The sequence below is a fragment of the Oncorhynchus mykiss genome, chromosome 27 (assembly GCF_013265735.2).
Source record: "Oncorhynchus mykiss isolate Arlee chromosome 27, USDA_OmykA_1.1, whole genome shotgun sequence".
Taxonomy (NCBI): domain Eukaryota; kingdom Metazoa; phylum Chordata; class Actinopteri; order Salmoniformes; family Salmonidae; genus Oncorhynchus; species Oncorhynchus mykiss.
Window position 1 is genome coordinate 34,780,964 of NC_048591.1, and position 22,492 is coordinate 34,803,455.

Here is a 22,492-nt window from a genome sequence, read left to right on the forward strand (position 1 = left end):
ATCTACAGGCCCTGTCCCAGGATAGAGTGTTACAGCTATATCCATCTACAGGCCCTGTCCCAAGCCACAGTATTACAGCTATATCCATCTACAGGCCCTGTCCCAGGCCAGAGTGTTACAGCTATATCCATCTACAGGCCCTGTCCCAGGACAGAGTGTTACAGCTATATCCATCTACAGGCCCTGTCCCAGGACAGAGTGTTACAGCTATAGCCATCTACAGGCCCTGTCCCAAGCCACAGTATCACAGCTATATCCATCTACAGGCCCTGTCCCAGGACAGAGTATTACAGCTATATCCATCTACAGGCCCTGTCCCAAGCCACAGTATTACAGCTATATCCATCTACAGGCCCTGTCCCAGGCCAGAGTGTTACAGCTACAGGCCCTGTCCCAGGCCAGAGTGTTACAGCTATATCCATCTACAGGCCCTGTCCCAGGCCACAGTATTACAGCTATATCCATCTACAGGCCCTGTCCCAGGACAGTGTTACAGCTATATCCATCTACAGGCCCTGTCCCAGGACAGAGTGTTACAGCTATATCCATCTACAGGCCCTGTCCCAGGACAGAGTGTTACAGCTATAGCCATCTACAGGCCCTGTCCCAAGCCACAGTATCACAGCTATATCCATCTACAGGCCCTGTCCCAAGCCACAGTATTACAGCTATATCCATCTACAGGCCCTGTCCCAGGCCAGAGTGTTACAGCTACAGGCCCTGTCCCAGGCCAGAGTGTTACAGCTATATCCATCTACAGGCCCTGTCCCAGGCCACAGTATTACAGCTATATCCATCTACAGGCCCTGTCCCAGGACAGTGTTACAGCTATATCCATCTACAGGCCCTGTACCAGGCCAGAGTGTTACAGCTACAGGCCCTGTCCCAGGCCAGAGTGTTACAGCTATATCCATCTACAGGCCCTGTCCCAGGCCACAGTATTACAGCTATATCCATGTACAGGCCCTGTCCCAGGCCAGAGTATTACAGCTATATCCATCTACAGGCCCTGTCCCAGGCCAGAGTGTTACAGCTACAGGCCCTGTCCCAGGCCAGAGTGTTACAGCTATAGCCATCTACAGGCCCTGTCCCAAGCCACAGTATCACAGCAATATCCATCTACAGGCCCTGTCCCAAGCCACAGTATTACAGCTATATCCATCTACAGGCCCTGTCCCAGGCCAGAGTGTTACAGCTACAGGCCCTGTCCCAGGCCAGAGTGTTACAGCTATATCCATCTACAGGCCCTGTCCCAGGCCACAGTATTACAGCTATATCCATCTACAGGCCCTGTCCCAGGACAGTGTTACAGCTATATCCATCTACAGGCCCTGTCCCAGGCCAGAGTGTTACAGCTACAGGCCCTGTCCCAGGCCAGAGTGTTACAGCTATATCCATCTACAGGCCCTGTCCCAGGCCACAGTATTACAGCTATATCCATCTACAGGCCCTGTCCCAGGCCAGAGTATTACAGCTATATCCATCTACAGGCCCTGTCCCAGGCCAGAGTATTACAGCTATATCCATCTACAGGCCCTGTCCCAGGCCAGACTGTTACAGCTACAGGCCCTGTCCCAGGCCACAGTATTACAGCTATATCCATCTACAGGCCCTGTCCCAGGACAGTGTATTACAGCTATATCCATCTACAGGCCCTGTCCCAGGACAGAGTATTACAGCTATATCCATCTACAGGCCCTGTCCCAGGACAGAGTGTTATAGCTATATCCATCTACAGGCCCTGTCCCAGGACAGAGTATTACAGCTATATCCATCTACAGGCCCTGTCCCAGGACAGAGTGTTATAGCTATATCCATCTACAGGCCCTGTCCCAGGACAGAGTATTACAGCTATATCCATCTACAGGCCCTGTCCCAGGACAGAGTATTACAGCTATATCCATCTACAGGCCCTGTCCCAGGACAGAGTATTACAGCTATATCCATCTACAGGCCCTGTCACAGGACAGAGTATTACAGCTATATCCATCTACAGGCCCTGTCACAGGACAGAGTATTACAGCTATATCCATCTACAGGCCCTGTCCCAGGACAGAGTGTTACAGCTATATCCATCTACAGGCCCTGTCACAGGACAGAGTATTACAGCTATATCCATCTACAGGCCCTGTCCCAGGCCACAGTATTACAGCTATATCCATCTACAGACCTTGCCCATAGTGTTATAGTATGTGCTCTGCGGTTTTGACAGGGGTGGGTGACTTTAGAAGAAAGAGGGAGGGTGGGTTGAGGTCATGATGAGGGGTAGCCAACAGGCCAACCAGAGTATTTCCTGAGAGACTGGCTGTCCAAACCCACAGACCACTTGCTCGCTGGTCCTTGAGCCAATTGGTGTCTGGGGGGGGTCGACCAGAGACACGAACGGCCGCGGCAGCCAAAGAGAAGTGTTGGTGGAGGGAGAGGGGTAGTGAGGGAGGAGAGGACGTTATTAATGTGGATTAGAAGACTTACTAGAGGACTGCAGTGACAGAGGTCTAGAAGGAGACTGCAGAACTAGAGCTCAGCTTACCGCTGCAGTTAGTATCAGCCCTTCTCTCTAGGTCTGCTATAATCAAAACCCAGTTACTGCCCAGTAGAGCTGGTTACCAGGATACCATAGAACACAATGTTGACCTATTAAGTCAATAAACATGTTCCATTAAATATAGTACATTTGTTACCAAGACAAGGACTAGAAATAAGAACTAAAGTACGTTGTTCGCATCAAAACTCCCTTTGAGATCGTAACTGGTTAATAAAAGCTGTAATACTGCATTTCAAAATCAGAAACCCTGAGTATGTAATTTCTTAGTGGCTGAAACAAGGTGATAAATGTGTACCCCCAGGGGAATGACTTGACAACAATAGAAAGCAAAGCTCTATGTAACGAGAGAAAAGTAAATGGTATTGCAGGCAGCACAACAATAGACTTTTAATTGAGTGCATGTACCACTGCCTTCCTCTTACCCAAATAGGTCTAGATCAAAGCTAAACCTTATGAAGCTTATAGGAGGACAATGGCCTTTCATATTGCTTACTATGACTCCATGTTCAGTCCTTCATTTCAGCCGTGTCCAAACAGCACATTCCATTGGTCAGACTAGGAGACAACAGCTAAAAATAGATCAGCACAAAGATTTGGTGTCATGAAGTATGTATTTCTTCAGAGGTTACATTTCCACAGCAATGGATATCAACATTGGCCACCTTGTTCTCGTCTTACACGCCATCTCAGAAGTCAAATTCCCATAAATCGAGGCACTCATTTCCAAAATGAGAGAATATAAAAACACCCCAACCAACTGAAAATATGTCTAAAAAAATATTAAAAATTGAAATTACAATTCATACATTACAGATTTGCAAACACAGAACACGTTTTGGGTTATTTTATTAGGATCCCCATTAGCTGTTGCGAAAGCAGCAGCTACGCTTCCTGGGGTCCACTGTGGGACTCTCACTGTGGGACACTCAATCACAGACAAAACAACCCAGACAAACACTCCGAATCCCTTCACAAACCGGGCTGCTCATTTGAATAAATTGAGATCATGACAATATTATTTATAATGATAACGTTTATAATGATAATATTTTGTGTCTGTATGCTAATTTTCATTTGAGGGTTGACTTTTGGATTTCCCCAGAAGGCCCTTGGTGTATTTAGGAGGTCTTTTGCTACAGAGTCCCACAGTGGGGCCGAGGGAGTCGGACCAGCCCTTACATTGCAGAGTACCGGGCGATATGATGTCCTCGTCCATGTCGTCCATGTCATCAGACATAATGAAGTGCTGGGGCGTGGCCCGGCCACCTATGATGCTGGGGTCAAGGTTCAGGGTGGAGGCCAGGGAGGAGAGCCCAGGGTTATTGACGATGGTGAACCCAGTCAGAATCTCAATCTGCTGCCAACGGTGCAGCCTCTCCCTCAGAGCAGCAGTCACCTCACCCAGGGCTTGTCTGGATCCGGAGGAGAGGAGGGGGCAGAGGAATACAAGCACAGATCACAATGTGAACATAGATATAGGAGATATTGGCTTTAGACCAATCCCAAAATACTCTCTGTAATTAAACTCACTTGGCTGTCAGAATTTGGTGATCCACATTGTCCAGACAGGAGCTGTGTGCCACATGGAAGGTCCCAAAGATGGTGTTTCTCTTCTTCTTGATCTTCTCTGCCTGCAGTCACAAACACGATGAAACATTACTCCCAGGTTCTGTCAACTCTGTCAAACTAAGGGTCCAGAGTTTCTCCTGCTCACATTGTCAGAGAAATCTCCTGGCCCTACTCATACGGTATATCTAGTCCCCATACTGTATACAGTGCATTCGGAAAGTCTTCAAGCCCCTTCCCCTTTTCCACATTGTTACAACCGTATTCTAAATGGAATAAATATTTTTTTCACCTCAAGCTACACACAATACCCCATAATGAGAAAGAGAAGAGGTTTTTAGAAAATGTTGGAAAATTATTAAATATATAAAACAAAAATACCTTATTTTAGCCTTAAGTATTTAGACCCTTTGCTATGAGACTTGAAATTGAGCTCAGGTGAATCCTGTTTCCATTGATCATCCTTGAGATGTTTCTACAACTTGATTGGGGTCCACCTGTGGTAAATTGAAATGATTGGACATGATTTGGAAAAGCACACACACCTGTCTATAAAAAGGTCCCGCATGTCAGAGCAAAAACCAAGCCATGAGGTTGAACGAAATGTCCGCAGAGCTCAGAGACAGGATTGTGTCGAAGCACAGATCTGCGGAAGGGTACCAAAACATTTCTGCAGCATTGAAGGTCCCCAAGATCACAGTGGCCTTGATCATTCTTAAATGGAAAAAGTTTGGAACCACCAAGACTGTTCCTAGAGCTGGCCACCCGGACAAACTGAGCAATCGGGGGAGAAGGGCCTTGGTCAGGGAGGTGACCAAGAACCCGATGGTCACTGACAGAGCTCTAGAGTTCCTCTGTGGAGATGGGAGAAACTTCCAGAAGGACAACAATCTCTGCAGCACACTCCACCAATCAGGCCTTTATGGTAGAGTGGCCAGACAGAAGCCACTCCTCAGTAAAAAAAGGCACATGACAGCCCGTTTCACAAAAAGCACCTAAAGGACTCAGACCATGAGAAACAAGATTCTCTTTTTCTGATGAACCCCAGGATTGAACTCTTTGGCCTGAATGCCAAGCGTCACATCTGGAGGAAACTTGGCACCATCCTTATGGTGAAGCATTGTGGCAGCATCATGCTGTGGAGATGTTTTTCAGCGGCAGGGAGTGGGAGACTCGTTAGGATCAAGGGAAAGATGAACGGAGCAAAGTACAGAGAGATCCTTGATGAAAACCTGCTCCAGAGCACTCAGGACCTCAGACTGGGGAGAAGGTTCACCTTCCAATAGGACAACGACACTAAGCACACAGCCAAGACAAAACACGAGTGGCTTCGGGACAAGATTCTGAATTGTCCTTGAGTGGCCCAGCTAGAGCCCAAACTTGAACATCTCTGGAGATACCTGAAAATAGCTGTGCAGCGATGCTCCTCATCCAACCTGATAGAGCTTGAGAGGATCTGCAGAGAAGAAATGGTAGAAAATCCCCAAATACAGCTGTGCCAAGCTTGTAGTGTCATACCCAAGAAGACTCAAGGCTGTAAATCCCTACCAAAGATGCTTTTAAAGTAAAGGGTCTGAATATTTATGGAAATGTGATATTTAATTTATTTTAATTTAATACACTTGCAAAAATGTATAAAAACCTGTTCCTGCTTTGTCATTATGGGGTATTGTGTTTAGATTGATGAGGGGGGAAAAAAAAACATCAAGTGGTCTGAATACTTTTCGAATGCACTGCATCTAGCCCTCATGTGGTACATACAGCCCTCATGTGGTACATACAGCCCTCATGCGGTACATACAGCCCTCATGCGGTACATACAGCCCTCATGCGGTACATACAGCCCTCATGCGGTACATACAGCCCTCATGCGGTACATACAGCCCTCATGCGGTACATACAGCCCTCATGCGGTATATACAGTCCTGTGGCATCTCACCCCTTCTTTCGCCACCAGTAGCTGCTTCTCAGCGTTCTGCTTCTTGATGTTGTAGTACTGCACCTCCACCTCATGGGTGAGCTGGAGCCACTTCTGGAGGGACTCTGGTGGGGACCAGCTGCAGCGAGACTCCAGCTCCTTCTCTGCCTTCTTGAGGGCCATGCGCACCTGCACACACACACACACAAAGTCAACATACAGCACATAACTTCTTATTGACTCAATACAGCAGAGAAAGGAACACACCAAAGTCCACACTTTAAGGTCCAACACACAGGTTGAGTATTCAGGACAAATGTGTCATTCCAACACTGTGACAAGTCTCTCTGCTGTGGAGATGGGAGAGGGAAACGTGATCTCATTGGCTCCTGAAAGCTGTGTCTCCTGACAGCCTCATTAAGAGCTGTGCAAATGAGCCCAGAGCCACCCAGCCACCCCTAGACTCAATCACTGTCAAGCCTTAATGTAGCAGCACTGGGCCAGCCAGGGGAGCAGAGGGCCTGCAAGGCCTGATCAGGGCCTGTCTGATCATGCAGGCACAAGGGCTGACCTGGTTTGACCTCCACTGGGACAAGACCTCCAGAGAAACTCTCCAGATGAAATGAGCATTCCAAATCCTCTGAAGAACTAGGCCATGGTTTAGAGTATGGTGCAATGGGACCTGCAGTCAGGAGCTGTGAATCTAATTGTTATGTCATATGAAAGCATTCAGAGTTGGATTCAAAATATTCTCTGGCTGATTGTGTGTGAAAATGGAATAAGAATATTAACACATTTTTTGATGTTCCTGAAATGTAGCACAGTGGTTCCTTTGCAGGAAGTAGGCTAAATAAAATAAATCCTTTCCTAGGCATGCATGCTAAAAAAAGACTAACAAGAGGGAGCTATCTCAGGCCCTTTCTCTAGTCATATATTGAGAACTGAAATCAGATAAAGGAGTGACTATTGCTTCCTCCAGCAGACTACAGTGTTCTCAGGAGACCATAGTGATAGTAGCAGATTGATGAGAGTACACAACATGAGCCCTCTGCTCACCTGCCTTGTGTGGGCCGACTGCTGCTTCCTTTCCTGAGCTGAGTGGGAGTTATGCCTACTGATCGCATTCGGCATCTAATCCATCTAAATATCTAGCTGGTTCCCTAGAATATAGACTGGTTAACAGGGTTCAGTCAGTTGGAGTGTCACTCCTCTCAGGCTTTACTCTACAGGTTTCTGTTACTGGCCTCAACCACACCTTGTCTCTCAAAAAGTATCCCACTAGACTAATTCCCCCTCATCCACCTGCATTGGTTCTCCACCCGTCCCTCTCCAAAGTGGCACAGTCCAGTACCTGGTCCAGCTCCTCCTCTGCATATTTCTGCCGACTCAGCTCGTTCTCTGTGCCCTCGCGGAGCTCCTTGAGCCGCTGGGCCTCCTGCTTGGCACAGTTAATCTCATCCCTCAGCTTCTGTTCCAGGTTCACCTTCTCCACCTCCACCGTACGGTGCTCCTCCTGGGCTATCTGCAGCCTGGGGGAGGGAGAGAGTGTGAGTGAGTGAGCAAGAGAGAGAAATAATCAGACAAGGAAAAGTATGTTCTTTTCCTGATCACATTGCCAGACCAGGAAGAATTCTAGGGTCTTGTTACAGGTGCTAGTAATCAGTGACTCAGCAATGACAGGGGCAAACAATAGAAGTGCCTGTATCTTTTTACTACTAGATGCCAGGGAGACTGGCATGTCCACATAGCATCCTCCAACCAGCTGTCCTCGGACCTCGATACTCCTGGCTATAAAGACTGACCACTATAGAGCCCAAGCAAGCCAGGGATCCATCACTGGAGCGCTAGGAGTCTCTGTCGTCCTCTGATTTATATGCTAAATGTAGTTGAGATTCCCCAGGCAGACAAAGACACGGTTTGTTTTCCAGGCAGGGTCCAGTTCCAAGAGCTAGCTACAGTAGTGGAAGTACACTGTCACCTCCAGCAGCCTGTTGCCTTGTAACTACATCAAACAGCACTAGTTTGTAGTTCACGGATTGTAAGCCTATCACAGGAATATCCACGCTTCCTTGACATTTCACACACACACACACACGACTGAACAGTCATTCATGAAAAACTACAAAATAACTTAAATGCATTATTCAGTGGAACTAAAGCAACGGAGATCACAGATCACACAGTCAAGAGAGAGAGTCTACTCACTCTGTAGACAATGCCATGCGGCTGCACCAGCCCAGCAGTTAAGAATGCTGCTGCACCAGCCCAGCAGTTAAGTATGAGGCTGCACCAGCCCAGCAGTTAAGTATGAGGCTGCACCAGCCCAGCAGTTAAGTATGCTGCTGCACCAGCCCAGCAGTTAAGTATGCTGCTGCACCAGCCCAGCAGTTAAGTATGCTGCTGCACCAGCCCAGCAGTTAAGAATGCTGCTGCACCAGCCCAGCAGTTAAGAATGCTGCTGCACCAGCCCAGCAGTTAAGTATGAGGCTGCACCAGCCCAGCAGTTAAGAATGCTGCTGCACCAGCCCAGCAGTTAAGAATGCTGCTGCACCAGCCCAGCAGTTAAGTGTTAAGTATGCTGCTGCACCAGCCCAGCAGTTAAGTATGAGGCTGCACCAGCCCAGCAGTTAAGTGTTAAGTATGCTGCTGCACCAGCCCAGCAGTTAAGTATGAGGCTGCACCAGCCCAGCAGTTAAGTATGCTGCTGCACCAGCCCAGCAGTTAAGTGTTAAGTATGCTGCTGCACCAGCCCAGCAGTTAAGAATGCTGCTGCACCAGCCCAGCAGTTAAGTGTTAAGTATGCTGCTGCACCAGCCCAGCAGTTAAGAATGCTGCTGCACCAGCCCAGCAGTTAAGTATGAGGCTGCACCAGCCCAGCAGTTAATGCTGCTGCACCAGCCCAGCAGTTAAGAATGCTGCTGCACCAGCCCAGCAGTTAAGAATGCTGCTGCACCAGCCCAGCAGTTAAGTATGCTGCTGCACCAGCCCAGCAGTTAAGTATGCTGCTGCACCAGCCCAGCAGTTAAGTATGCTGCTGCACCAGCCCAGCAGTTAAGTATGCTGCTGCACCAGCCCAGCAGTTAAGTATGCTGCTGCACCAGCCCAGCAGTTAAGTATGCTGCTGCACCAGCCCAGCAGTTAAGAATGCTGCTGCACCAGCCCAGCAGTTAAGAATGCTGCTGCACCAGCCCAGCAGTTAAGAATGCTGCTGCACCAGCCCAGCAGTTAAGTATGCTGCTGCACCAGCCCAGCAGTTAAGAATGAGGCTGCACCAGCCCAGCAGTTAAGTATGAGGCTGCACCAGCCCAGCAGTTAAGAATGCTGCTGCACCAGCCCAGCAGTTAAGTATGCTGCTGCACCAGCCCAGCAGTTAAGAATGCTGCTGCACCAGCCCAGCAGTTAAGTGTTAAGTATGCTGCTGCACCAGCCCAGCAGTTAAGTATGCTGCTGCACCAGCCCAGCAGTTAAGAATGCTGCTGCACCAGCCCAGCAGTTAAGTATGAGGCTGCACCAGCCCAGCAGTTAAGAATGCTGCTGCACCAGCCCAGCAGTTAAGAATGCTGCTGCACCAGCCCAGCAGTTAAGAATGCTGCTGCACCAGCCCAGCAGTTAAGTATGCTGCTGCACCAGCCCAGCAGTTAAGTATGCTGCTGCACCAGCCCAGCAGTTAAGTATGCTGCTGCACCAGCCCAGCAGTTAAGAATGCTGCTGCACCAGCCCAGCAGTTAAGAATGCTGCTGCACCAGCCCAGCAGTTAAGAATGCTGCTGCACCAGCCCAGCAGTTAAGAATGCTGCTGCACCAGCCCAGCAGTTAAGTATGCTGCTGCACCAGCCCAGCAGTTAAGAATGCTGCTGCACCAGCCCAGCAGTTAAGTATGCTGCTGCACCAGCCCAGCAGTTAAGAATGCTGCTGCACCAGCCCAGCAGTTAAGTATGCTGCTGCACCAGCCCAGCAGTTAAGAATGTTGCTGCACCAGCCCAGCAGTTAAGAATGCTGCTGCACCAGCCCAGCAGTTAAGAATGCTGCTGCACCAGCCCAGCAGTTAAGTATGCTGCTGCACCAGCCCAGCAGTTAAGAATGCTGCTGCACCAGCCCAGCAGTTAAGAATGCTGCTGCACCAGCCCAGCAGTTAAGTATGAGGCTGCACCAGCCCAGCAGTTAAGTATGCTGCTGCACCAGCCCAGCAGTTAAGTATGAGGCTGCACCAGCCCAGCAGTTAAGGATGAGGCTGCACCAGCCCAGCAGTTAAGTATGTGTGTGTAACGATAAAATGAGGGGCTTGCATCTTACAGTATGTGGCTGAAAACAATAGCTAACGTGTAGAGGGCAGAGGGCAGCTGTCAGTGTGCTGAATGACATCAAGGCTTGGACAGGCCAGGAATGAGAGACCCAGTTGTGACAGAGCCCAGTACTCCATAGCCTTTCTGTGTTGGGATTATGGTGCTCTTCTTCTGCCACAGTAGAATGGGAATGTACTGTATAACCATCATAAACACGTGGTCCCCAGCGCCTCAACCATTACTATATTAAGACCAACATGGAGTCCATTTGTGGGATGGCTGGCTTTGTCATGCTGGGCTAGTACAGTGTCACGTTACACTATCTTGTGAGGTCTGTCACAAGACCACAGTTCAAACACACAGAGGGCCCACAGGGAGATCTAGAACTGTAGATATTCACGTGATCCACAGGGAGACTGCTTCAGCTTGTATACAACCTAGCCTGCTGTGTTTTAAAGAGACCACATCATATATTTGAGATGATCAATATCTGATTAGAATTGGTGTACTGAAATTAACAGAATTTCAATTTATATAACCTAACCGGAATCCATGGAGTATCCGCACATGTTACAAAAACAATCAGTAAGAGTGATAACAGGTTTTACTGGGTGTGGGTTGAGAGAATGCTGTTTTACACCACCAGAGAGCAGCCTCCTCCCACCAGAGGTAGAGGTGGCAGAGCTGCAGTCAATAGTAGCCTGACGAATCACCCCGAATGTAATTATGCTGCTGTATTTTATACATTTTCTGAATCTGAATCTGCCATCCTACATTTCAAAATGAGGGGAGTGTTATGCAAAAATTCATCAGCGTAGCCTAACAAATCTAACAAGAGTATCGAAGTTGACAACATGATCATGTAGATTGGCTCTGGCCCAACCCATTCGTTTCTGGGACCAATCAGAATGGTCAGAATGTGTTGCACATTCTAGAAATTGTCAGGGAGGGAGGGAGGGAGGCAAATCCAGACTGATCATGGAGAAGAAACATCTGTTGGCCGGAATGATGGGTAGCTAGGCAACAGTGAAAGGTGATCCTGGGGTCTGAGGATGGAAAATGTGGGCAGTGGGCCCTTCCACTAATGTTCTCCACCCTGACCTCTACCATTCACTAGCCACAGCTCCAGCAGCAACAACGGCAGAGCAGGCAGGCACTCCACTGAGAGAAGACCAATGCAGACACTCAGCCCCACTGCACTGCAGGGTCCAACAAAGGACTTACGTACTGTACAAGAGATCATCAAAGCCTATATGCAGGACCGGCTCAGTACCTCCAGGCTATAACTGGGCTGATATAGATTTGCATGAATAGCATTCCTACGAGTGAGACTAGTTTTAAATCAATGTCATTTATGAGCAACTGGAAAATGAGCAGCAGCAGCAGAATGTGGCGATATATATATATATATCTGTTTTAAAAACAGGTGGGTCTAATCCTGAATGCTGATTGGTTAAAACCACATTCCATCCAGTGTCTATTCCACAAGTTACCGCAAGCTAAATCTATGATGTTAAAATGCATTTTTACTCTGTTCCATCTGACTGCGGAATCCACCGTCTCATCAGCCCAGCAAGGCAATTTATACACTTGATCTCCACTATAAAAAGCATCTAGACATTATCTCACATTTCTTTTAGACTAACATTTATTTTTCAACAGCAGAGATTTGTATAAACCTTTGTCTGTCTCTCCGGCATTTGCAACATTGTTGTAATATTCAAATTTGATCTCCAGCTGTCCCATAGTAATGAACGTTTCGGGAGTGGGGACGAGACAGCCTGGCTAGGAAATGCTGCCTGTAAATTATGGATCAGCTGGCATCATTATTATGGATACACGGCATTCGGAGAGTATTCAGACCACATGACAGCCTGTATTTGAGGAGTTTCTTCCATTCTTCTCTGCAGATACTCTCAAGCTCATGTTAGATGGGGAGAGTCGCTGCACAGCTATTTTCAGGTCTCTCCAGAGATGTTTGATCGGGATCAAGTCTAGACGCTGGCTGGGCCACTCAAGGACATTGAGACTTGTCCCGAAGCCATTCCTGCGCTGTCCTGTTGGAAGATGAACCTTCACCCCAGTCTGAGGTCCTGAGCAGGTTTTCATCAAGCATCTCTGTACTTTGCTCTGTTAAACTTTCTTACGTTCCTGACTGGTCTCCCAGTCCCTGAAAAACATCCCCCACAGCATGATGCCGCCACCACCATGCTTCACCGTAGGGGTGGTTTTGGCCAGGTGATGGTTGTGTCTGGTTTCCTCCAGACGTGACGCTTGGCATTCAGGCCAAAAAGTTCAATCTTGGTTTCATCAGAACAGAGAATCTTGTTTATCATAGTCTCAGAATCTTTTAGGTGCCTTTTAGAAAACTCCAAGCAGGCTGTCATGTGCCTTTTACCGAGGAGTGGATTCTGTCAGGAAACTCTACCATAAAGGCCTGATTATTAGAGTGCTGCAGGGATGGATGTCCTACTGGAAGGTTCTCCCATCTTCACAGCAACAACAAACCTGTTACGCTTTGGCATTATGGGGTATTGTGTGTAGATTCATGAGGGAATACATGTATTTAATACATTTTAGAATAAGGCTGTAACATAAAATGTAGAAAAGTTGAAGGGGTCTGAATACTTTCTGAATGCGCACTAGATAAACCGTATGCACTGTATACAACGAAATGTCAATTGAAAAAAGGTAAAACAAAACGAAGTGCAGCTAGTTTGCGGTCTTTCCAGCTTCAGTGTGAAGTGATTGTGTTAGCTGTGTTGGCTAGCTCCTCTGAACAACAGTGTCCTGACAAGTGAGCACACACTTCAGCACAGACACACCCACACACTTCAGCGCAGACGCGCAGACACACACACTTCAGCGCAGACGCGCGCACACACACACACACACACTTCAGCGCAGACACACACACACACACTTCAGCGCAGACGCGCGCACACACACACACACACTTCAGCGCAGACACACACACACACACTTCAGCGCAGACGCACACACACACACTTCAGCGCAGACGCACACACACACACTCTTCAGCGCAGACGCACACACACACACACACTTCAGCGCAGACGCACACACACACACTTCAGCGCAGACGCACACACACACACACTTCAGCGCAGACGCACACACACACACTTCAGCGCACACACACACACTTCAGCGCAGACGCACACACACACACTTCGGCGCAGACGCACACACACACACTTCGGCGCAGACGCACACACACACACTTCAGCGCAGACGCACACACACACACTTCAGCGCAGACGCACACACACACACTTCAGCGCAGACGCACACACACACACTTCAGCGCAGACGCACACACACACACTTCAGCGCAGACGCACACACACACACTTCAGCGCAGACGCACACACACACACACTTCAGCGCAGACGCACACACACACACACACACTTCAGCGCAGACGCACACACTTCAGCGCAGACGCACACACACACACACTTCAGCGCAGACGCGCACACACACACACACACACTTCAGCGCAGACGCACACACACACACTTCAGCGCAGACGCACACACACACACTTCAGCGCAGACGCACACACACACACTTCAGCGCAGACGCAGACACACACACACTTCAGCGCAGACGCAGACACACACACACTTCAGCGCAGACGCAGACACACACACACTTCAGCGCAGACGCAGACACACACACACTTCAGCGCAGACGCAGACACACACACACTTCAGCGCAGACGCAGACACACACACACTTCAGCGCAGACACACACACACTTCAGCGCAGACACACACACACTTCAGCGCAGACACACACACACTTCAGCGCAGACACACACACACTTCAGCGCAGACACACACACACTTCAGCGCAGACACACACACACTTCAGCGCAGACACACACACACTTCAGCGCAGACACACACACACTTCAGCGCAGACACACACACACTTCAGCGCAGACACGCAGACACACACACACACACACACTTCAGCGCAGACACACACACACACACACTTCAGCGCAGACACACACACACACACTTCAGCGCAGACACACACACACACTTCAGCGCAGACACACACACACACTTCAGCGCAGACACACACACACACTTCAGCGCAGACACACACACACACACACTTCAGCTCAGACACACACACACACACACACACTTCAGCGCAGACACACACACACACACTTCAGCGCAGACACACACACACACTTCAGCGCAGACACACACACACACTTCAGCGCAGACGCACACACTTCAGCGCAGACGCACACACTTCAGCGCAGACGCACACACTTCAGCGCAGACGCACACACTTCAGCGCAGACGCACACACTTCAGCGCAGACGCACACACTTCAGCGCAGACGCACACACACACACACACTTCAGCGCAGACGCACACACACACACACTTCAGCGCAGACGCACACACACACACACTTCAGCGCAGACGCACACACACACACACACACTTCAGCGCAGACGCACACACACACACTTCAGCGCAGACGCACACACACACTTCAGCGCAGACGCACACACACACACACTTCAGCGCAGACGCACACACACACACACTTCAGCGCAGACGCACACACACACACACACTTCAGCGCAGACGCACACACACACACACACACTTCAGCGCAGACGCACACACACACACACACTTCAGCGCAGACGCAGACACACACACACACTTCAGCGCAGACACACACACACACTTCAGCGCAGACACACACACACACTTCAGCGCAGACACACACACACACTTCAGCGCAGACACACACACACACTTCAGCGCAGACACACACACACACACTTCAGCTCAGACACACACACACACACACACTTCAGCGCAGACACACACACACACACACTTCAGCGCAGACGCACACACACACACACACACTTCAGCGCAGACGCACACACACACACACACTTCAGCGCAGACGCACACACACACTTCAGCGCAGACACACACACACACTTCAGCGCAGACGCACACACACACACACTTCAGCGCAGACGCACACACACACACACTTCAGCTCAGACACACACACACACACTTCAGCGCAGACACACACACACACTTCAGCGCAGACACACACACACACTTCAGCGCAGACACACACACACACTTCAGCGCAGACACACACACACACACTTCAGCGCAGACACACACACACACACTTCAGCGCAGACACACACACTTCAGCAGACATCTGTCCACATAGGAGTGAGTAAGTGGGTGTGACATGGAAAGCGTGTGAAGAGGTAACACCTGGCACCAGCTGGTGTTGTTAAAAGGCACCCAGAGTAAAAACGAGGTGAGATAGGCCTACCGCTCCACGGAGAGCCCCCTCCCTCCCAACCTACATCCGTCCCACAGCAGTTAAAGCGGAAGGCTGAGGCTCGTGGCCAGGCGACTTGATCCGGCCACGGGATCTCTTGAAGGTCTGGCCAGACAGCAGCTGGCAGCAGGAAGCAGGAACGGCTAAAGACTGAGGAGATGACCCCTCTCCCCAGCTCCCCGGGAGAGCACAGGAGACATTGCCAGCCTGTCGACCCAGTCACACTGAGTCACCCAGTCTTGCATGTTCTCTTCCTTCCACTGCTTCCATTACAGGGCTCACATAGGAGACATGTTGGCCTGTCCACCCACTCAGTCAGTCTGTATGCTCCCATTCACTGTTACAGTAACAAGTGTTTAACAGGAGGGTACCAGGCATCTCAATGTCAATGCTTTGGTTTGCTGTGGTATAACTGTAGACGAAAGTCCATAACCCCAAGTTAACAAACTACAAAACAGCAACAATACAAAAACTGCATGCACTAGTACGCATGAGATATTGCAATGCCTCTACACACGCATACATTAGAGGTCGACCGATTAATTAGGGCCGAATTCAAGTTTTCAAAACAATCAGAAATCGGTATTTTTGGGCAACCGATTTTTTTAAACATATTTTTTAATACCTTTAACTAAGCAAGTCAGTTAAGAACACATTCTTATTTTCAATGACGGCCTAGGAACGGTGGGTTAACTGCCTCTTTCAGGGGCAGAACCATAGATTTTCACCTTGTCAGCTCGGGAGATCCAATCTGGCTACCTTACAGTTAACTAGTCCAACGCAATAACGACCTGCCTCTCTTGTTGCACTCCACAAGGGGACTGCCTGTCAAGGTGCAGTAAGCCAAGGTATGCAGTAAGCCAAGGTAAGTTGCTAGCTAGCATTAAACTTAACTAAACACACTAAACATTCGTTCAAACAGCACTTTCGTGCGTTTTGCCAGCAGCTCTTCGTTGTGCGGCAAGCATTGCGCGGTTTATGACTTCAAGCCTATCAACTCCGGTGATGTGTAACTGAAGTGAAATGGCTGGCAAGTTAGCGCGCGCTAATTGTCTGTGTTGCTGGTTCAAGCCCAGGGAGGAGCGAGAAGAGGGACGGAAGCTATACTGTTACACTGGCAATACTAAAGTGCCTATAAGAACATCCAATAGTCAAAGGTTAATGAAATACAAATGGTATAGAGGGAAATATTCCTATAATAACTACAACCTAAAACGTCTTACCTGGGAATATTGAAGACTCATGTTAAAAGGAACCACCAGCTTTCATATGTTCTCATGTTCTGAGCAAGGAATTGAAACGTTAGCTTTCTTACATAGCACATATTGCACTTTTACTTTCTTCAACAACACTTTGTTTTTGCATTATTTAAACCAAATTGAACATGTTTCATTATCTACTTGAGGCTAAATTGATTTTATTGATGTATTATATTAAAGTTAAAATAAGTGTTAATTCAGTATGGTTGTAAATGTCATTATTACAAATACATAAATACATCGGAATCAGCTTTTTTGGTCCTCCAATAATCGGTATCGGTATTGAAAAATCATAATCGGTCGACCTCTGACATACATACATCCATCTAATTGGCACATCAAATTATTGTGCTTTATAAGACAGTCAGTCACTAGGTGTTTCAGAGAGTTGCAGCCTCATCTGAATGTGCCACAGCAGGCGGTGAGATAGATTTAAACAGACAAAATGCCAGAGATGTTTTACTATCACAGTAAATGAACAGGGAGGGCATTACTAACCCCTGTTCCCAAATGACAGGATGTGATATACAACGTTTCTGTCTAGGGAGAGAGGGACGTTATGCCTCTTGACGTGACTCTGTTCCAGGGCTGCTCTCAGCTCTCGCTAGCAAGGCTATGGAACACACACAGCACGCCCATGCAGAATCAATGACCTGGTAGCAAGTACATCAGATGGCTAGGTTGGTGGATCAGTAGACCTACATCACAGGAGGTTGGCTGGTGGACAAGCTTGTGGCAATGGCTGGAGTGGAATAAGTAGAATGGTATCACACATGGTTTCCAGGTGTTTGGTGCCATTCCATTAGCTCAGTTCTGGACATTATTATCAGCTGTTCTCCAGTCAGCAGCCTCCTGTGGCCTACGTCAAGTACGAGTCAGCATGATTGAGCCATAGATGAACAGGAGGATGTGAAAATAAGCCATCTCCATCCTGTCATCAGAAAGCATGTATATAGTCAGTGCTAATGGCAGAAATGTCAAGGCAAGAAACTAGTGTTCTACAAATGTTCATAGTGTTTCTGTACCATACCGGGATACGGCGTTACCAGAAGTGCATACAAGAGGCACTACTTCAAATGTATATTACAAATAAGAAACAGTGACACACAAAATTATTTAGGCAACAGAGATCTTGATCCTGGAGGGGATTGAATCTCTCTGCTGTAAACAAGAAGCTTGATCTTGACAGCTAGAAAGTTAGCAAACCAAATGCATAGCTGAAGCTGGATATAATTTGACATATCTTAGATTTCTTATAGTTATACTTAACTTCTTGTTATAACCAGTGGCGTAGAACTTCTTTTTTTTTAAAGGTATTGAAAATCATGCCATCTGGATTTCTAAAATATCGTGGTTTACGGTTTATCACCCCAGCCTAGACTGCAGCATAAAGAAGGGGAGGACAGCCAGGCAGTCTGTCTGCCAGGGGAAAGAGTTTCACCTTCCTGGCTTGTCCCCATGCCCTGGAATGGAGAATGAGCCTGTTGGTCTGTATTCAACAGCCACACTACACCATGCTGCAAGACATACTTTCCGCTCCCCTGTCACGATACAGAAACACCCCACCAAAGCAGCTGTGCAGGGTACTAATACTAGTGACCAGGACAGAAGCCAGAGAGAGAGGGCCACGGAAGAGGAAGGGGAGTTGAGCTATAATACTAGTGACCAGGACAGAAGCCAGAGAGAGAGGGCCACGGAAGAGGAAGGGGAGTTGAGCTATAATACTAGTGACCAGGACAGAAGACAGAGAGAGAGGGCCACGGAAGATGAAGGGGAGTTGAGCTATAATACTAGTGACCAGGACAGAAGACAGAGAGAGAGGGCCACAGAAGAGGAAGGGGACTTGAGCTATAATACTAGTGACCAGGACAGAAGCCAGAGAGAGAGGGCCACGGAAGAGGAAGGGGAGTTGAGCTATAATACTAGTGACCAGGACAGAAGACAGAGAGAGAGGGCCACGGAAGAGGAAGGGGAGTTTAAGTAAACTTCCACTAGATCCCAAATGGGAGAAAACAAAGACTTCAGTTTCTCTCTCCGAGTCAAAGCACAAGCATACGCTAGCTCAGATTTCAAAAGGTGTTTCTCTCTCCGAGTCAAAGCACAAGCATATGCTAGCTCAGATTTCAAAAGGTGTTTCTCTCTCCGAGTCAAAGCACAAGCATATGCTAGCTCAGATTTCAAAAGGTGTTTCTCTCTCCGAGTCAAAGCACAAGCATACGCTAGCTCAGATTTCAAAAGGTGTTTCTCTCTCCGAGTCAAAGCACAAGCATATGCTAGCTCAGATTTCAAAAGGTGTTTCTCTCTCCGAGTCAAAGCACAAGCATACGCTAGCTCAGATTTCAAAAGGTGTTTCTCTCTCCGAGTCAAAGCACAAGCATATGCTAGCTCAGATTTCAAAAGGTGTTTCTCTCTCCGAGTCAAAGCACAAGCATATGCTAGCTCAGATTTGTTTGCGGAATAATCATTAAGAAAAATCATTTCCATGGACAGGTGACAACAAGTTCCCCTTGTTATCAGCTGTGAGGCTTAGTTCAGAGGATGTTCATTGCTGTTCCACAGAGATCACTTCCACATCTTTTTGTCCTCGCGTAATGACTGTACTAAAAGTTTGGACCCAAGGAAGAGTAGCCGCTAAATTGGGGATCCTAATAAATACTACATCTATAGAATGAGGAACTCAACTGATGGTCTCAGAACAGTTAAACCTACACCTTTGTTTCCGTTCAATTATGGATTGGCCTTTCAACATGACAAACTTGAAAAAGTTGCTAATTCTTGACTAAATGGACACTGACTGTCCCCAAATTCCCACCACAACGTCAAGCCACCACGACATCAAGTAGGAGACGTTTTATTATGAGAACAGCAAACCAATGATTAATCTGCTAATGAAGCAGGCCTAATAGAGAGAGCCTAGATTAGTACCAAAAACAACATAGCATGGAACTGGCTGATACTATGAAACACCAGCAGATAAATGAGGCTCCATTAGAATTCTAGAATGACATAATTCAGTCGCTACTTCTATGGGCTTACATTGGCCTACTTCCTTCTGCTACAGTGGCTGAAGTGAAAGACAAACTCACTTCTTCTGTAGATCATGCAGGCTCTGCTCAGCCCTCTGTAGTCCATCCAGGTCTGTCATCATCTTCTTCATGTGGTCCTTGGAGTAACGGTTCTGGATGTAGGCGAACCAGCAGCCTCCAATGCCGATCACTATGGACACCACCAGCATGAAGTCCTTCAGGTGGTTATGTCTATTCACTGGGGAGAGAGAAAAGTGTTCGGTTAAATGGATACTTCAGGATTTTGGCAAAGAAGCCCTTTATTTACTTCCCCTAGCATTAGCGCAATGACTGGAAGTCTATGGTAACTGTTAGCATTGGCTCGCGAAACTACCTCCAACTTCCTTCATACTGGATGCAAACAAACTCATGTAGACTATTTGATCTGACTCTGGTTAAGTAGATAAAGGGCTTCATTGCCTAAAAGTATCCCTTTAAAGAATAGCACACATTGTATGGCGGTAACGGTTTCGGACTGTCCCTTCATCCAGAGAACTCAATGGTGGTGAACTGATGTGAAAATGTGAAACTGAATGAATTCAGGTCATGATACTGTACTGTGGCGAGGTCTGTCCAATAGAAGTGTGTGAAAGTAGTGTGTGTGTGGGGGGGGGCACCAGGCCAAAAGAACCAGATAAATGGCAGATTAACACACTATTTCAGTCTGCTAAAATATGCTGAGGAACACAAGGACATGGGAGTTTACATTTACACAAGGCAACGAATCAAACCCCCAGCCCTGACAGCCACCGTCTCACCCTTCCTGTCCTCTGAGGGATTGACTCGGTCCGGGGTAGAGAGGTGTGAATGTCCTAATGTTGCCATCCTAAGGGATCCAGAACAGTCCCATTCCTCAGTCACCGACAGCACGCCAGCCAGGCAGCAACTAACCCTCATGTAAAATTAGCAACAACGCCTTAGACACGATCCACCATCCTTAAAGCACAGAGAGACAAAGGATTACAATGCCCATTCTCTTAAAGCTGTGAGCCACCGTAGGGCCTGGAAAGGGATAAGATCTACGCAAACACATAGCATAACCTATTAGCAAACACAGCGCTTATTTCCTGGAGTGAAACAAAAGAGGACGTGGAGTGTCAGCTAAAGTCTGGGCCTGGCATCCCTCTCTATACAGGCTCAGAGGGCATGCCAACTTACAAACAAGCCTTACACACTAAGCTCTCTCTGCTGGCTGTTACTGACATGGAACAAAGACCTCCCTCCGTCTCATAGAAAAACAACATCCCCCTGACACAAGGCTCCCTTTAAATGTCACCGACATAGGGTAATGTGCTCATCATTAGGCAAGCAATATTTGCTTGCCCTCAGTCATGAATCAAGAGCTCTGTGTGGGCTCTTGTAGCCTTGCCTACACAATTCAGTACAAACACAGTTGGTCCTTGACAGTGGAACTTGGCCAGATAGTGGTGAATGACTAGACTGGTGTCGGGCCAAAGATACAGCAACCAGGAAAACCATACGAGGGGGAACTAGCTGGGCTATACAGTTCTAGGGCAGACGTCCCCAATTACAGTCAGCTGTGGAAATTGTTTCAGCGGATTATCGGGGGGCGGAACATAGTTATAAATCATTTGTACACTGCAAATGGACCGCAACAAACCCAAACAGATATGGTATTTGACAAAAACAGAATCATTTTAACGTCGACTACATTGGGATATCATGACATAAGCCTCTATTTAGGCGTGGGAATACTTGGGAACAGATTTTGTAAATTAAAAATCACTTTGAGCTGATTTCCTTTTGATTTTAAAGTTATGTCCAACAAACATTTGTTTGTTTTTTGATTTACTGAGAGAAATTGGAGGCAAAATAAAAATCACTTGTGGGAAAAATGTGTCCCGCTGTCTGCCTATATGGAAACAATGCACTAGGGCTTCCTACAGTAGCAGTACAGCAGAGCTGTGTGTGGTCTGACAGAGGAGAGATAGCAGGGTTCATAATATTATTAATGATCTAATATACACTACATGACCAAAAGTATGTGGACACCTGCTCGTCAAACATCTCATTCCAAAATCATGGGCATTAATATGGAGTTGGTCGCCACTTTTCTGTGAAGGGTTTCCACTATATGTTGGAATATCCATTCAGCCACAAGAGCAGTAGTGAGGTCCGGCACCGATGTTGGGCGATTAAGCCTGGCTCGCAGTCGGGGGTTCCAATTCATCCCAAAAGGTGGGGTTGAGGTCAGGGCTCTGTGCAGGCCAGTAAAGTTCTTCCACACCAATCTCAACAAACCATTTCTGTATGATCCTCATTTTGTGCACAGGGGCACTTCATGCTGAAACAGGAAAGAGCCTTCCCCAAACTGTTAACAAAGTTGGGAGCACAGAATTGTCTAGAATGTAATTGTATGCTGTAGCGTTAAGATTTCCCTTCACTGGAACTAAGGGTCCAATCCTGAACCATGAAAAACAGCACCAGACCGTGATTCCTCATCCACCAAACTTG

The 22,492-nt window shown here is 47.8% G+C and overlaps 1 protein-coding gene across 3 annotated transcripts in view; it reads right to left on the bottom strand.

Annotated features, from left to right (window-relative positions):
* stim1a (stromal interaction molecule 1a) overlaps positions 1 to 22,492 on the bottom strand; it is a 43,089-nt gene that overhangs the window by 4,339 nt on the left and 16,258 nt on the right. For all 3 annotated transcript variants that reach the window (XM_021588397.2, XM_021588396.2, XM_036965832.1), the window contains exons 7-11: positions 20,039 to 20,216; positions 7,381 to 7,558; positions 6,051 to 6,218; positions 4,076 to 4,176; positions 3,725 to 3,957 (exon numbers count right to left, since the gene is read on the bottom strand). In XM_021588397.2, coding sequence (XP_021444072.1) covers positions 3,725 to 3,957; positions 4,076 to 4,176; positions 6,051 to 6,218; positions 7,381 to 7,558; positions 20,039 to 20,216 — 858 coding nt within the window. The remainder of the gene's footprint in view (positions 1 to 3,724; positions 3,958 to 4,075; positions 4,177 to 6,050; positions 6,219 to 7,380; positions 7,559 to 20,038; positions 20,217 to 22,492) is intronic.